This window comes from Sinocyclocheilus grahami, unplaced genomic scaffold (genome assembly GCF_001515645.1).
Source record: "Sinocyclocheilus grahami isolate Dianchi unplaced genomic scaffold, SAMN03320097.WGS_v1.1 scaffold1134.1, whole genome shotgun sequence".
NCBI lineage: Eukaryota > Metazoa > Chordata > Actinopteri > Cypriniformes > Cyprinidae > Sinocyclocheilus > Sinocyclocheilus grahami.
In genome coordinates, this window is record NW_015506313.1 from 273061 (window position 1) to 288772 (window position 15712).

General features: G+C 35.9%; 1 protein-coding gene across 1 annotated transcript in view; it reads left to right on the forward strand.

The window, feature by feature from the left end:
* The window catches only part of LOC107567209 (PDZ domain-containing RING finger protein 4-like), a 39571-nt gene extending 29447 nt beyond the window's left edge, over window positions 1-10124 (forward strand). The window contains exons 5-7 of the mRNA XM_016252849.1: window positions 2114-2275; window positions 3163-3959; window positions 9866-10124. Of these exons, the coding sequence (XP_016108335.1) occupies window positions 2114-2275; window positions 3163-3959; window positions 9866-10124 (1218 nt within the window). The remainder of the gene's footprint in view (window positions 1-2113; window positions 2276-3162; window positions 3960-9865) is intronic.
* The last annotated feature ends 5588 nt before the right edge of the window (window positions 10125-15712 follow it).

The window sequence follows — 15712 nt, forward strand, 5'->3', positions numbered from 1 at the left end:
TCACTATAGGAAATAAAGCTTTCGAACATTAATATTGGTATTGAAAACATTCAAGCCATTTAACACACTTTGAGTGCTACAATGGGGCATGTTGTCACAGTATATGGGGTAAGTTGTCACAATGGGATGATCCTGCTGTCGTTAATTTAAAAAAGTACATGAAAAACAATCTAAATTAACAAAATATGATAGTTGCTGGAATATGGACTGTGTGACACCTGGCCCCGGTCTATATACATCCATACAACCAAGGTTTTGTAATGTTTTTGATAGAATCTATTCTGCCGAGGCTGCATTTATTTGATCAAAAATACAGTAAAAATTGTGAAATATCATTATAATGTAAAACAGCTGTTTTCTATGTGAATATGTGTTAAACTGTAATTTATTCCTGTGATCAAAGCTGTATTTTCAACATCATTACTCCAGTCTTCAGTGTCACATGATCTTCAGAATCATATTAATCTTTATGCGAAAAATTAGTAAGAAAAAGTGGGCGGGTACTAAAGTGTTCTGATCACAGGGGAGCACGGGATTGGCTGGAGTCTTGAAGCCTTGACCAATCAGATCCTGAGTCCATAATTCTAAATTACATCATCAAGTTGTGGAACATCATCAAGTTGTGGAGTAAATGTGGAATATGCTGCTTTCATTCTCAATGAATATTATGTACATTAATATTAATGTTATTTGCCCAGCAGTCCATCTTACTATAAGAAAGGTTGTTATGGTTAACTAAAACTAAAACCATAAAATTAACTTTTTTTTTTTCTTGAAATAAAACAAATGCTAACTGAAATAAAATAAAAGCTGATAAAATGAAAACTGGTAAATAAAAATTATTATATTTACTTTTTTTTTTAATTAAATGACAAAAACAAAACAAAATTTTTAAAACTTTAATTAAAATTATAGTGAAAACAGAAAATCTACAAAGAAAATTCCAAACATGAACAATAACTGTAATTGTAGATTCAGTGTTATTAAAATGAGACCGATTGTACTGCAGATATTGGTAAATAGAGGCTAGTCGTATTGGATTAACACTTATTTCTTGTTTTAAGCATAAATTGAACACAATTCTTTATGCTTAAAACGAGAAGAAACTGTTTGCCATTTGGGTAACAAATTGATTTAAATTACTTTATTTTCCAAAAACAAGATTTAAACGAAATTATACTTGAGTAACCCACACACAGAGATTATCAAGCACAAATATAAGTGTTTGTATTTGTTTATTAATAATGTTTGTCCTCACAAACACACGTGAAATATTCACGGTAGAACATAAAAATAATTGACATTTACTTAGATGTAGTGTGATTCAAGGGTGTTTTACTGTCATTGGGATACTAGTATAGCTTTTGTTAATATCATTTGATAATTTGAGACCATTTACATGATTTTTCTCTCTCTCTTTTTTTTGGCATTTTTATCAGTGTGTGTGAGTGTGTGTGAGTGAGTGAGTGAGTGAGTGAGTGTGACCTTTAAAATTTTATTTGCATTAGTTTTTGTATATAATCAGACTTATTGCTTATTTAAACACTTTAAATTGTAATATATATATATATAAAATCAAAATAAAACTAATTCAAATATTAACAATAACTCTAATAGTACCTCAGTGATACTAAAATAACATTGATTTTAGTACATTTTCATAATTTCTCAGAATATTAAAAATAAACATTCAAATACTTTTATATTTTGGGTGGAAATAAAATTAGTAGAACGTTCTAAGAAACATTGTGTAACCTTTAAATAACATTCTAATCACGACATGAATGCTGGACATTTTAACGGTCTTAGAATATTAAAATAAATGTTCAAATAACATATTTTGAGTGAAATAAAGTTAGTAGAATGATGTAAGAAGTTTGTAGTTTGAGAGTGTAGAGGAACTGATCCACTTACATCATTTGCAGTGCATCATGGGCATGAACAGACAGATTCCCATTTCCATAGTAACACTGAAAGATTGCTGGATTGGGCTTCAGGATAACGAGTTCTTCACCGGGAGTCATCATCACATCTCAATGCACATCATAATGGGCCAAAAAAGCTTCATCTTCTTAATGCAGAATGTAAGGTGAGCCACTTTGTGTTGTTTCAGGAGGAGCCGTGGCTGGATGATGAGCACAGCGAATTCTTAGAGGAGCTGAAGATGGAAATGCTGGAGGAGCAGAGGAGAGAAGAGGAGGAGGAGACGAAGAGAGCGGCTCGAGAGGAAGAGGAGGAGGAGACGAAGAGAGAGGCTCGAGAGGAAGAGGAGGAGGTCAGAGCAAATCTCACTGCACTGGGGTTCAAATGTTCACAGTGCAAAACATGTACACTTATTTCAGACATTTTCATGCAGTTTAACTTACAGAAATAAATAACTCAAACTAATCAATAAAAACTGGATACATACTATATAGACATATTTAAAATTTAAATAAAATGACAAAAACACAACAAAATTGCTAAAACCTTAATTAAAATTAAAGTGAAACCAGAGAACATAAATAAAATCCAATTCAAAATATTAACAAAGCTATAATATTTAATTATTTTGATTTGTGATTTTATTTTTATGTTTTCTGATTTCATGTTAATTTTAGTTAAAGTTTAGTGTTTTTGTTAAAAGTTCATTTTTGTGTTTTTGTCATTTTCAGTAGTTTTTTTTTTTGTTTTTTTTTTATTTTCTTACTCAGTATTTTTGTCTTGTTTTCCAATACAAATATCTAAATGTTTTTAAAATAATATACATTTACTTGAAAGCAAATTGACCTCAAATATGAAGTCTTATCTAAAAAAATCTATCAAAATTAAGCGTTTTTATGGGTTTTAACTCTGAATTAAGTTTATTTTTTTGACCCCATTGGCAGATATTTGTTCTTAATTTTGATCATTTTTTTCAGGAATCAAGACTTTTTGCATCTCATGTAAGAATCTTTATATATTTGTACAAAAAAACAAGTCAAAATGCATTGCTTTTATTATAAATGAAAGAATGATAGATTCTGAATCATTTGTTGTTGCGTTTGTGTCTGTCTGAACATCCAAACAAACACAGAAAATCATGTGTTCATACCATGTCCCAAATGAACATGGAAACTCATTAATGAAGTCTCGTGTATGCTGGTTTCGCTTGAATGATTCTCACTCAGAATCTCCCTGCAGGCCAGACAAACTCAAGATGAAAGCATCACAGCGTCCTGCTCCTACAACCACCAGAAGATCATCGATCCAACGGCCGCTTCGGAGAAGAGCGTCCTCGCACAGATCCAGAAGAAGCTATCGCGGTGTCTGCACCAGAGCTCAGCGTCGGGACGGAGCGGAGAGGAGAAGGACGAGCGCTGTCGACAGCTCTTGGAGCTGAAGTGTCAGATCCGCAACAGCGGCGAGTACGACCTCTTCTACGCTCGCAGCAGCACCATCGAGTGCAGCCTGACGGAGCCCAGCGGCGTGGAGCGTGAGCTCCGCATGCTTAACGAGGAGCTGCGCAGCATCCAGATGGAGTGCCAGAACATCATGAAGGCGCATCAGCTGGGATCCCGCAAGCTAGTGGACATCAGCGAGCATCCCGAGAAGTCGGACAAGGACAGTTCGAGCGCGTACAACACGGCCGAGAGCTCGCGCAGCACGCCGCTAACCATGGACCGCTCTCCGGAGCGCCGCAGGGTCAGCCTGACCAGCCAGAAGAACCTGTTGGCGCTCCGAAGGGTGCCGAGTGGCAGTCCCGATCACAGCAACCCGTCTGAGTCCGAACAGACGCCTCCCGAAGGCTCTCACTCGCGAATCCCCGCACGGTGCCAGCGGCCGGTGGACGACCCGGTGCATGCGCGACAGCACCAGAGCTACGTGCAGTTGATCCAGCAGCAGTCGGCGGTGGAGTTCACCCTCAGCGGTCCGCAGGTCGCACGGCCTTCCGAACCCAAGATGGAGTGGAAGGTCAAGGTCCGGAGCGACGGAACCAGGTACCAGTCTTTACTTCGCTACTGTACTTAACTACATTTTTCAAGTATCTGTATTTTACATTTTGAGAAACTTTTACTTCACTATATTTCAAAGCATAGTGTCGTACTTTTTACTTCACTACAAACATATCGTTCTTCATTATTTTGAACTGGAGAAATTGTCACCAACTCCGAGATGTGATAGCGGTGTCCGATTCATGAATGAGCAGATTCTTTTCAATGAAGCTGTTAAATAAGTAAACAACTCACTGATTCAAATGATCAGAGTCAGAGCGAGTCTCCAGTCAATGACTCACTGATTCAAATGATCGAGTCAGAGCAAGTCTCCAATCAACGACTCACTGATTCAAACGATCCAGTAAGAGCGAGTCTCCAGTCAATGACTCACTGATTCAAACGATCCAGTCAGAGCGAGTCTCCAGTCAGCAGCTCACTGATTCAAATAATCGAGTCAGAGCGAGTCTCCAGTCAGTGACTCACTGATTCAAATAATCGCAGTCAGTGACTCACTGATTCAAATGATCCAGTCAGAGCAAATCTGCAGTCAATGGCTCACTTATTCAAATAATCGAGTCAGAGCGAGTCTCCAGTCAATGGCTCACTGATTCAAATGATCCAGTCAGAGCGAGTCTCCAGTCAGTGACTCACTGATTAAAATGATCCAGTAAGAGCAAGTCCCCAGTCAACTGCTCACTTATTCAAATGATTGCAGTCAGTGACTCACTGATTCAAATGATCGAGTCAGAGCGAATATCCAGTCAGTGACTCACTGATTCAAATGATCCAGTAAGAGCGAGTCTCCAGTCAACGGCTCACTGATTCAAATGATCGAGTCAGAGCAAGTCTCCAGTCAGTGGCTGCATTCGAAACCGCATACTTCCCTACTATATAGTAGGCAAAAAGCAGTAGGCGAGCAAATAAGTATGTTTAAATCTTAAGTATTCATTAAAGAGTAGGCGAGAATTAGTAGGCGAGTGCACTAATTCTCGCGAGATTTGGACATACGTATACTTAAGTTGTGTTCAAATATGCCTACTTACCTACTATATAGTAGGAGAAAATAGTATATGAAGAAAGAAGTACGTTCAAAACCGCAGTATTCATAAAACAGTATGCGAGAAATCCCCGGATGTCCCACTGCTTCAGTCCAGATTCTGAAGTGCTCATCGATGGACACTCTTCTATCCCAGAAGCCCACGCGAGAGGATACGTCATCATTGAACGTGATGGAGAACAGAGATGAGGGTGTTTACAAATGTGAGTATTACAAACCGAATTTGTTGAACTACTATAGACTAAACTGTTCCGTTGTTGAGGGTTTAAGACGCTAGACAGTATAGTATATTTGTGATTTTGCTGTAAAAACATGTTTTATCATGTATAATAGAACCGGGGAGCTCCAGTAAGCACATGTACATCACCAAAGTGAATTTACATAAACCATATACATCTTAAAGACGATTACTAAATGTCTATTTAATATGTGACAGGAAAATATTCTAAAAGAATTACAGATGAGCACATCACAACATGAATAGACATCTGAGGGATGTGTGCTATTATGTATATGGTTTACACAGTGACCCAAGAGCCAGTGAGAACATCTAGAGAAAGACCAAAAGACACTGAGGATGTAATTTTGGTCAAGTTTGTCCTGCTGGTTTTTTCATACAACATCAGTCAATGAAACCTGAGTTTCAGAAGCTTCAAAAGCATCATCAAATAGTGTCATGAAGCTTCTGAAAGTCATGCTCCATTGACTGATATTGTATGAACAGAAACCAGCAGGACAAACTTGAACAAAATCACCTTTTTTGTTTAGAAAAAAAAACACAAGGCTTGAACAGCGTGGAAGCAAGTAGATAATGACTGAATTTGTATGTTTGGGTGAACTAACCCTTTAACCCCCCCCCCAATAGAAATTGTATGAAATATATGTAAGCATTTATATTATAGTAGTACCTTGAAGAAATAAAATGTAAGAAATAAGCAGCTTTATTGATTTACAAAAATCACATTTATATTTCTGCATTTGGCAGATGCTTTTATCCAAAGTGACTTACATTGCTCTTATTACAGAGACCACAATCCTCCTGGAGCAACCTGGAGTAAAGACACACTGGTGGTGACGACTGCGCAGATCAAACCAGCAACCTTCTGCTTATCAGTTCACTACACCACAGAAGTAATGAAGCTATATCAAAAATTAGCATCTAATTGTAAACGTATGAAATGAAATTTTGCAAGAAATGGAATGCTGACAACATTAATTGTAAAATGTTTTACAGGTAGTGGTGCTCCTGGAGAGAAATGTTTGGAGCAGACAGATTGTCCCGCACATGTTCTCCTGCTCTTCTTCAAGATTGTGTGGTTCGGGGGGTCTCATCCTCTCTGTGCACTCAGGCAAAGACAGCCTCGATGTCCCTTTCACATCCATGATCAGATTCAGTCTGGTCGTGATGGATGGCAGAGACAGGTGAAGGTGGACACAGTGGTCAGCTGCAGAACTGTCTCAGCTGTGTTGAGATGGCAGCAGGATGTGTATTCACCGCCTGTAAATACATGTTTGTCATGTGTCGATGACTTGTATTTATTTATTGTCATGGTTACTTTTATTTATTCTTTTACTAATTTATTCATGTTTCTTGTTGTTGTCAGTAAATAAAATATAATTGTTTTATTAACATTCATTAATTCATTACTTGACTGAAAATTGAGATGTATTCACCTTGGCTGCATTTGTCTAGTGTGTATTCATGCATAGCTATGGCATATTACAAAACAAATTACATTCTGCTTGTTTTATTAAATTATATATAAAATGAATTAATTATTGGTCAGAATTTATCATTATTGTTGTACGTGTTGGGGTGGGCTAGCAATGCATTCTGGGGTAATCTTATTTTTTAAGTAAGCAATACTTACATTTTTCGGGTGTAATATTAGCAGTCTTCTCCAAAGGCAAGATCTTCAAGCAGCTGCCCGATGTCTCCTTTGTGCAAACATTGCAAACGCTGAGGAAAACTGTACTAGGTAGGGTTGTGGAGTTACTGATGCTATGAGGTGACCTGTCCCTCTTCTTTTTATTATTATTACTGCAGAACTTTTAATTACATACAAGCTCAGGGAAAGATTGTTGTATATTTAACAATGAACAATCATAATATAATTACATTCTGCTTGTTTTATTAAATTATATATAAAATTAATTAATTATTGGTCAGAATTTATCATTATTGTTGTACGTGTTGGGTGGGCTAGCAATGCATTCTGGGGTAATCTTATTTTTTAAGTAAGCAATACTTACATTTTTCGGGTGTAATATTAGCAGTCTTCTCCAAAGGCAAGATCTTCAAGCAGCTGCCCGATGTCTCCTTTGTGCAAACATTGCAAACGCTGAGGAAAACTGTACTAGGTAGGGTTGTGGAGTTACTGATGCTATGAGGTGACCTGTCCCTCTTCTTTTTATTATTATTACTGCAGAACTTTTAATTACATACAAGCTCAGGGAAAGATTGTTGTATATTTAACAATGAACAATCATAATATAAAACATAAATATAATGAGTTTGGGGTTGTGTAACTTATACACAAGTAAAAAGGCACAATTGTTGTTGATGTTGCTATTTATAAGCCTGAGGGATGAAACAGAGTTAAATTCAACAAGAAAAAGAGGAAAACAAATAAGATTTAAGCTGGTTTTGCTTGTGGATGAAAGACTTTGAACAAAATAAAGAAATTAAAAACATTTTGAAAAGACAACAATTTGGGGTTTTCATAATAAAATATAATATCTTTAAGGGTAAAACTGTGGGTCATATTAGTAGGGTTAAAAATATAAAAACTTTATATTTTTTGGTTGTACTACAATCACAACAAAAGGGCAGCTGTTTTTTCAACAAAACCACAAAATGAACAAATTTCATCAACATCAAAATATTTACCGAGAGATGAATTAAAACTCGCTCATATCTTTTAAGTTGTTGCACTTGTAACGTCATAGGTCACATGATAACGTCAACATTGCGGATGAAGTCAAGATCTCATTCATACTTAATGAGATTTGGCTGTAGAGTACGTACTCTTTTAGTGCTCATTAAGTACTTATTTTAATTAAGTACCTACTCATTGAGTATGCGATTTCGAATGCAGCCAGTGACTCACTGATTCATATGATCCAGTCAGAGCGCGTCTCCAGTCAACGACTCACTGATTCAGTGATGTGACATGTATTAGAATTAGTGCTCTGCATTTATCCCATCCAAAGTGCACACACTTGGAGCAGTGGGCAGCCATTTTTTTGCTGTGGCGTCCAGGGAGTAGTTGGGGGATCGGTGCCTTGCTCAAAATAGCAAGGCACCTCAGTCATGGTATTGGAGGTGTGAGAGAGCGCTGTACATTCACTCCCCCCACCTACAATCCCTGCCGGTATGAGACTCGAACCCGCAACCTTTGGGTTACGAGTCTGACTCTCTAACCATTAGGCCACAACTTCCCACCAAATGATCATTCAAATGATCAAGTCAGAGCAAGTCTCCAGTAAATAACTCACCGATTCAAATGATAGAGTCAGAGCAAGTCTCCAGTCAATGACTCACTGATTCAAATGATCGAGTAAGAGCAAGTCTCCAGTCAGTAACTCACTGATTCAAATAATCGAGTCAGAGCGAGTCTCCAGTCAGTGACTCACTGATTCAAATGATCCAGTCAGAGCGAGTCTCCAGTAAACAACTCACTGATTCAAATGATAGAGTCAGAGCGAGTCTCCAGTCAACGACTCACTGATTCAAATAATCGAGTCAGAGCGAGTCTCCAGTCAGTGACTCACTGATTCAAATAATCGAGTCAGAGCAAGTCTCCAGTCAGTGACTCACTGATTCAAATAATCGAGTCAGAGCGAGTCTCCAGTCAGTGACTCACTGATTCAAATGATCCAGTCAGAGCGAGTCTCCAGTAAACAACTCACTGATTCAAATGATAGAGTCAGAGCGAGTCTCCAGTCAACGACTCACTGATTCAAATAATCGAGTCAGAGCAAGTCTCCAGTCAGTGACTCACTGATTCAAATAATCGAGTCAGAGCGAGTCTCCAGTCAGTGACTCACTGATTCAAATGATCTGGTCAGAGCGAGTCTCCAGTCAGTGACTCACTGATTCAAATGATCCGAGTCAGAGCGAGTCTCCAGTCAACGATTAAGTGAATTCAGAAGTCTAACTGACTCAGAATGAGTCAAGAACAAGAGATCAGCTTGAGTATGTGCAAGTGATGACGTGAAAAGTTAGTTACTAATGACGAATTTTAGGATGTATTATTGTAAATGAAAATCATATTTAGGTCACGACTGTCAGTTGTTTGTGAAGTAAATCTGCTGAATGAGGGCAAGCTGTTTAAGTGCACTCTATGAAACGCTTGAATGCAAACATGCCCGCATTTGTGTATCACCGTCTCAACGGGGAAGGTTGAGGGTAAAAATGAAACATATCATTAAAATAACACAAATTAATGCACATGCGTCTTCCCGGCTGCCGAAGCTAATATGTTTGTATCCAAGCATCAGCAGTATCCAGACGTATCAGTAACCTAAACTGATATTTTAATATCATTACTTTAATATATGTAATGTTTAATATATTTAATGTTTTTATAGTGTATGACAAGCCTCCCTCCCTCAGGCTTTTTGAGCAGTAGGATTATATAAAACATATAATATAACATTATTAAATATAAAATGATATTAATAAAAAAATACAAAATAAAAATTCATCGATCAGTACTTTTTTACTTTTAATACATAAGTACATTAAAAATCAAATCGTTTTGTATTTTTACTGGAGTAAAATTGAAAAGGAGTACTTAATACCTTTACTGGAGTAATATTCTGTCTGTGCTTGTTTTGTGCTCTCCAGGTACATCACCAAACGGCCCGTCCGCGACCGACTCCTCCGGGAGCGAGCCCTCAAGATCAAGGAGGAGCGCAGCGGCGGCATGACGACCGACGACGATGCCATGAGCGAGATGAAGATGGGACGCTACTGGAGCAAAGAGGAGCGCAAGCAGCACCTCCTGCGTGCCAAGGAGCAACGGCGGCGGCGTGAGTTCATGCAGCGGAGCCGCTTGGAGAGCCTGCGGGAGAATCCACTCAGCAACGGCGAGGGAATCATCTAGTTCTCATTAACATTTATTATACATAAAAAAAACAACGTTTGTTCTGCTGAAGAAAGTCAGTCAGTCAGGTGTGGAACAGTATGAGGGTGAATAAATGAATTTATTTTTTATGTTTTATTTATTTGTCATTCCTCACAGGATCTGAAGTAAATTTCAGGTCATGTTTACATTTCAGCAAAATGTGAATTATTGTGCAATCTCCTGCCTTTAATCAACACTGCTGAGTCTATTTTTCAGACGTTGTAGGATTTGTATTGTTTGTCAAACCAGCTCCGGCCGACTCGTGTGTAGCTGAAGATAAGCGGGCCAGGACTAACGCTACCTCAGACACGCTTCCCAAGATCCTGACAAAACCAGTTCAGCTTTCCACAGATGCCCAGTCTTCATTACTCAACATGTGCACTGCTGGATTAATCAAAGTACAGACAGGAAACCTGTTCGTGATTTAGCTCTTCCTGCTGTATTAGTATTGAGTTCATGCCTGAGTCATGATTTGTTCTTCGAGAGGTACTGGTTAACAGAAAACCAAACATACCAGGCTCAATCTGTTTATAAATGCTTCCTAAATGATACTGTAAGCCTTGAATATATTAATTATTATTATTTATATATGTATTCTGGTCCTGCTCAGTTTAACTATATTTCATGTCCATAAGCCATTTTTAGAGCTTTCCAGATCAATTTCACACTGGATTCTGTCTGTAAAAGGAACCAATTTCAGCTAATTCCGTTTTTCTCAGTCTGGTTTTATTTCTATTCATTTGGCGCAGCCGTTGTACATTTCGAATGTAATTTTCTGAACTTGTTCTTTGTCTGGTTTGAATAATTTGTAGTCGTCTCTCTTGGCCAGATGAATGTGTGGTCATTGTGGTATTTTGACACTGAATAAATCTTTTCTTCAAAACTTGTGTTCTTACTTTCATACTAATAAAACTTTTTTTTCTTTTTTTTTAAATAGACATTTAATTTTTAAGATTTAAGCCCTGTAAATCGTGTCCTTCAATATCAATGTAATTTGCTACTAACTTCGTATTTTTGAGAACTATTCGCTTTTAAATTAATTGCATATAGAGGCAAATGTCCAGGACATAAATCAGCCCAAAATCAAAGGGTAAAAATACTTTTGCTTGAAGCAGATGAAATCAATTCAATCATAACTGTAGATTAGTGTCTTTAAGTTCAGCTTCGAGTCCATCTATATGCTGATGTACTGCTAAAAGATCTATGAATATATAAATTGTTTGATTTGTTTTATTTAAAAGCATTTAAAAAGAAGCACAAAAATAATTAGTCTGACTGCATTACCAAAATTATAAAAATGTTTGTCAAAAAAGTCACAATGCTAAGTTGTTGGTCATAAAATAGACTTCATTTGGTTTAAAAAAACATTCTGAAAAAAACAGGCTATATGTATATATAGGGTACAACGGGGCTAAAGGCGCCTTTGATATTATTTTCATCTAAACCACTAGATGGCACAAAAACGTGGCGTAGCACTTTCCAAAACGTCCGCTTTTCAAGATGCACGTGTATGTTTGTCTGATCCTTGTCGCGATCGCGCGCAGCAGTGCAAAGTTGATTCTGTGCTTACTTGATCTAATATTTTATGTTTTTAAAAATGTTGTAGATTTAAGTAGCAAATGAGAATGGTCAAAGGTCTTCTTTATGATTTTCAGTTTTGTTTAAGATGATTAAAGTAACAGTTTTTAAATAACGAAAGAATATGTAAAACTATGCTATTTGGGGTAAAAAGCTCCCCTGCTGTTGGGGCTAAAGGCACAGTAATTAACATGATAATTAATAGATGGCTGACTTTTCCATTTGTTGACATGACGTGGTTAGATTCAGATGGTAAATATCATATATTGTGTTGGGTGTCCATATTAGAGATAATCAACCTGTTTAGAATGAAACCATCATATTTAAAAACATGATATTAATCATATCATATAATAAAATATAATTTGTTGTTACTGTAAATATATATTCACTTATTATTGGATCTCCTTCAATACTTTCAGAATCTTTACTTATTAAAACGATTTTGTTTCTGAATTTTTTAAATATATTTTTATATTAACATATTTTAATGACAGTATATTTATTGAACAAAAAATAATTCTTTTAGTTTTCAAAATAAGCAGAAAATAGTACAAACTATTACAATGAGTTAATACTTAAAACTAAGTATTAACTTAGACATTACTTAAAAAACATTATTTTAGCTGAAGTGTTTGTATCAATACTGTGTGTGGGGTAAAAGGCCCCTCTTGCCACCTTATACATTTATAAGATTTTTAAACAAAATAAACAACTTGAAGGATTTATTTAAGTCCTGTTTTAAATAAATAAAAACACATGAATAGATGTGAAAAGGCAAAAACAGTGATTTAAAAAAAAAATCCCCAATCAATTTTTTATACCAAACTTTGTATAAAACTTATTCTCAACTATGTTGTGAAAGATATAACAGAATGATTTGATATACCATTTTGCTTTATGCAGTATATGTGTAAAATGGCCATAAATGGGTTTTCCCATTATATACTATGTATCTATACACTGTATCTATTTTGCATAACAATGTGTTCTTGGGGCAACATGTAATGAAAAAGAAGTGTAATAATGGGAGTAATTATTGGCAAGATTTTCATAATAATATCACATTTTTTATAGAAATATTGCTTTATAATTAATTTTCCTATTCACTTCTGTCTCCCAGAATGCGTAATAAACACATTCCTGCTGTCCTCTGCAGTGGACATGTATCCCCAATAAATGTTTTATACCAAACTTTGTATAAAACTTATTCTCAACCATGTTGTGAAAGATATAACAGAATGATTTGATATACCATTTTGCTTTATGCAGTATATGTGTAAAATGGCCATAAATGGGTTTTCCCATTATATACTATGTATCTATACACTGTATCTATTTTGCATAACAATGTGTTCTTGGGGCAACATGTAATGAAAAAGAAGTGTAATAATGGGAGTAATTATTGGCAAGATTTTCATAATAATATCACATTTTTTATAGAAATATTGCTTTATAATTAATTTTCCTATTCACTTCTGTCTCCCAGAATGCATAATAAACACATTCCTGCTGTCCTCTGCAGTGGACATGTATGAAATCAATGTCCTGTTTCCTTACATAGTCATATTTTGATTTGAAACCCCATAACATTTTCCTGAGATGTTGATTTATGACAAACAATTGGAAAATTAGCCAGATTTAAATGATCATTACAAAATATTATCATGTTTCCATAAGGGTGTTAAATTTGATCACTAAATTAATGTTAGTCATCTTTAAATATCTCTGAAAATCCCTGAATGTGCTCTTTACAGGACATCCATGTGAGGTCTCAGAGTGGCATTCTTTATACAGTCACAGTGCAACAATTCTTGTTGGGCCTAAAATAGGATAAATCAAAACTGCTTAAAACCAATAAATTATCTTTTTTCCCTCATTTGATTTTGGCTGAAATATGAACTGGATCTGTTTCGTGAGACTGACTGAAAAGAAAAGCACACTCATCTTCAGTTTGTAGATATTATCCTTCAGAAGCTCAAACACATCATGAAACAAGAGTTCACTTTAATTCTCTAAACACGCCAGCTTCATTCCCATATCACTCATTGTCCTGCGGTGTGCTCGGCTAATTAGGCTGTGTGATTGGCTCAGGTGTAATTAACCGCGATTGGGTGACAGTGCTGGCATTTGTCACAGCATCAAACAGCAGAAATGTCAGACGGATAACGTTGGTTCAGTCTGAGAGCCACTCATAACCTTTAATGCTCTGAACGGACGAACTGTAATGAGTCCAGCCGTGTCACTTCATGTATTTATGGAACAGATGATCTTTGATATGCTAATTGAAGCATGCAGTAATGGCTCTCTGTGATGCTGGATCATCTGAGCAGACGTCTTCATCGAACCATCAGTTTTATGAGCTGCTCTGAGCTCAGATTAAAAGACTGAAGAAACCAAAGCAGCAGCTGTTTCCCATCAGAACATTATCATTCACTCTCCCTGCAACTCTAACCAGAGCTTCAGCTCAATGCTGCTGTTCTTTGCTTTTTGGACATCAGAAGATTCAGAAAAATCAAGGAGTTTTTAAAATGACTTTTGGTGTAGTCATGATAGGGAGATGTAAAATATTTGTCCATAATAGAACAATGAGGGAAAAATATGCCTCTATGAAACATTTAAGATTTAAAGAGTTGAATGCTTCTTCACTGACCAAAAACCTCTTATTAGTGCATCTGATTGTACTATATGAATCATATATTGATCTCAGAAAGGAATAATTTACCTGAAAATGTAACTGATGTCATTCTTTCTTCTGTTGAACACAAAGGCAGATGTTTAGCAGAATATTAAGGCCTGAACATTGACTTGCATTGATATTTTTCTGAAAAGTGAAGTGAAGAGCGACTGAGGCGAATGATAGCATCAATATGATCTGGACATTCATATGCTGTCCTGTTTTAATTCCTATAGAACATTATTATGAAAGCATTGTTCACATGTTCTCTTTTGTGTCTCTGTACAATGCAGTGAATTTATCTGTTTGATTATTTCCTTTCCTTTCATGTCATGATACATGAGAATACTGAGTTAATGAAGCTCGGATCTTCTCTGTATATCTGCTGCTCTGGGATCAGGCTGGCTGTTATGACTGGTCTGGGATCAGACTTTGTTTCATGCGTCTCATTTCCGTCTCCATTATCATTCTGGACAGAGATCCATGTCTCTTCATGAGTCGCACATCATCTGCTGTACAAAAGCTTCTCAGAAATGAGATTCCTGTCGTCATGCAGCACCGTATTGTGATGCAAATTCATCTCTCACTTTGACAGGTTGTGTGACATGATCTCCTCTTCAGAAATCCTGAACAAAACAAAATATTAATATATTTCAGGACTTTTTTGTTTACTTTTGCATGAAAAAATATTTAGATACTGTGTTTGAATGAAGCAAAATCCATTACTTGAAATAAAATAAACTTTAATCAAAATAAAATTATTAAAATTATATATATATAGTAACATAATATAAACTTATTTTATTTCATCAAGTTTCCAAGGCAACATCTCTCATTTTTATTTAACTTGATGTACCAAGACTGAAATAAAAAATGTATAAAAACTACATATTTATTTATTTATAAAGTATGTCTGAGACAAAAACACAACAAAAATGAATGTCACCTGAATAAAATAAATTATATAAAATATAAAATTAATTTAATTCAGCAAATTTCCATGGTAACATTTCTCATTTTCATTTAGTCTATCATGATGTACTAAAACTAAAACAAAAATGATTTAAAACTATAAAGACATATTTTACAAAAACACAATGAAAATGAAATAAACAGTAACTGAAATAAAATAAATTATTAAAAGTTTAATTTTTATTTTTGCTAGTTGCCAAGGCAAACTTACAAATTTTCATTCAGTTTATCTTGAAGTTCTAAAATAACAGCAAAAAAAAAATATATATATGTGCTTGTCTGTGTGTGTGTGTGTGTGTGTGTGTGTGTGTGTTTGTGTGTGTGTGTGTGTGTGTGTGTG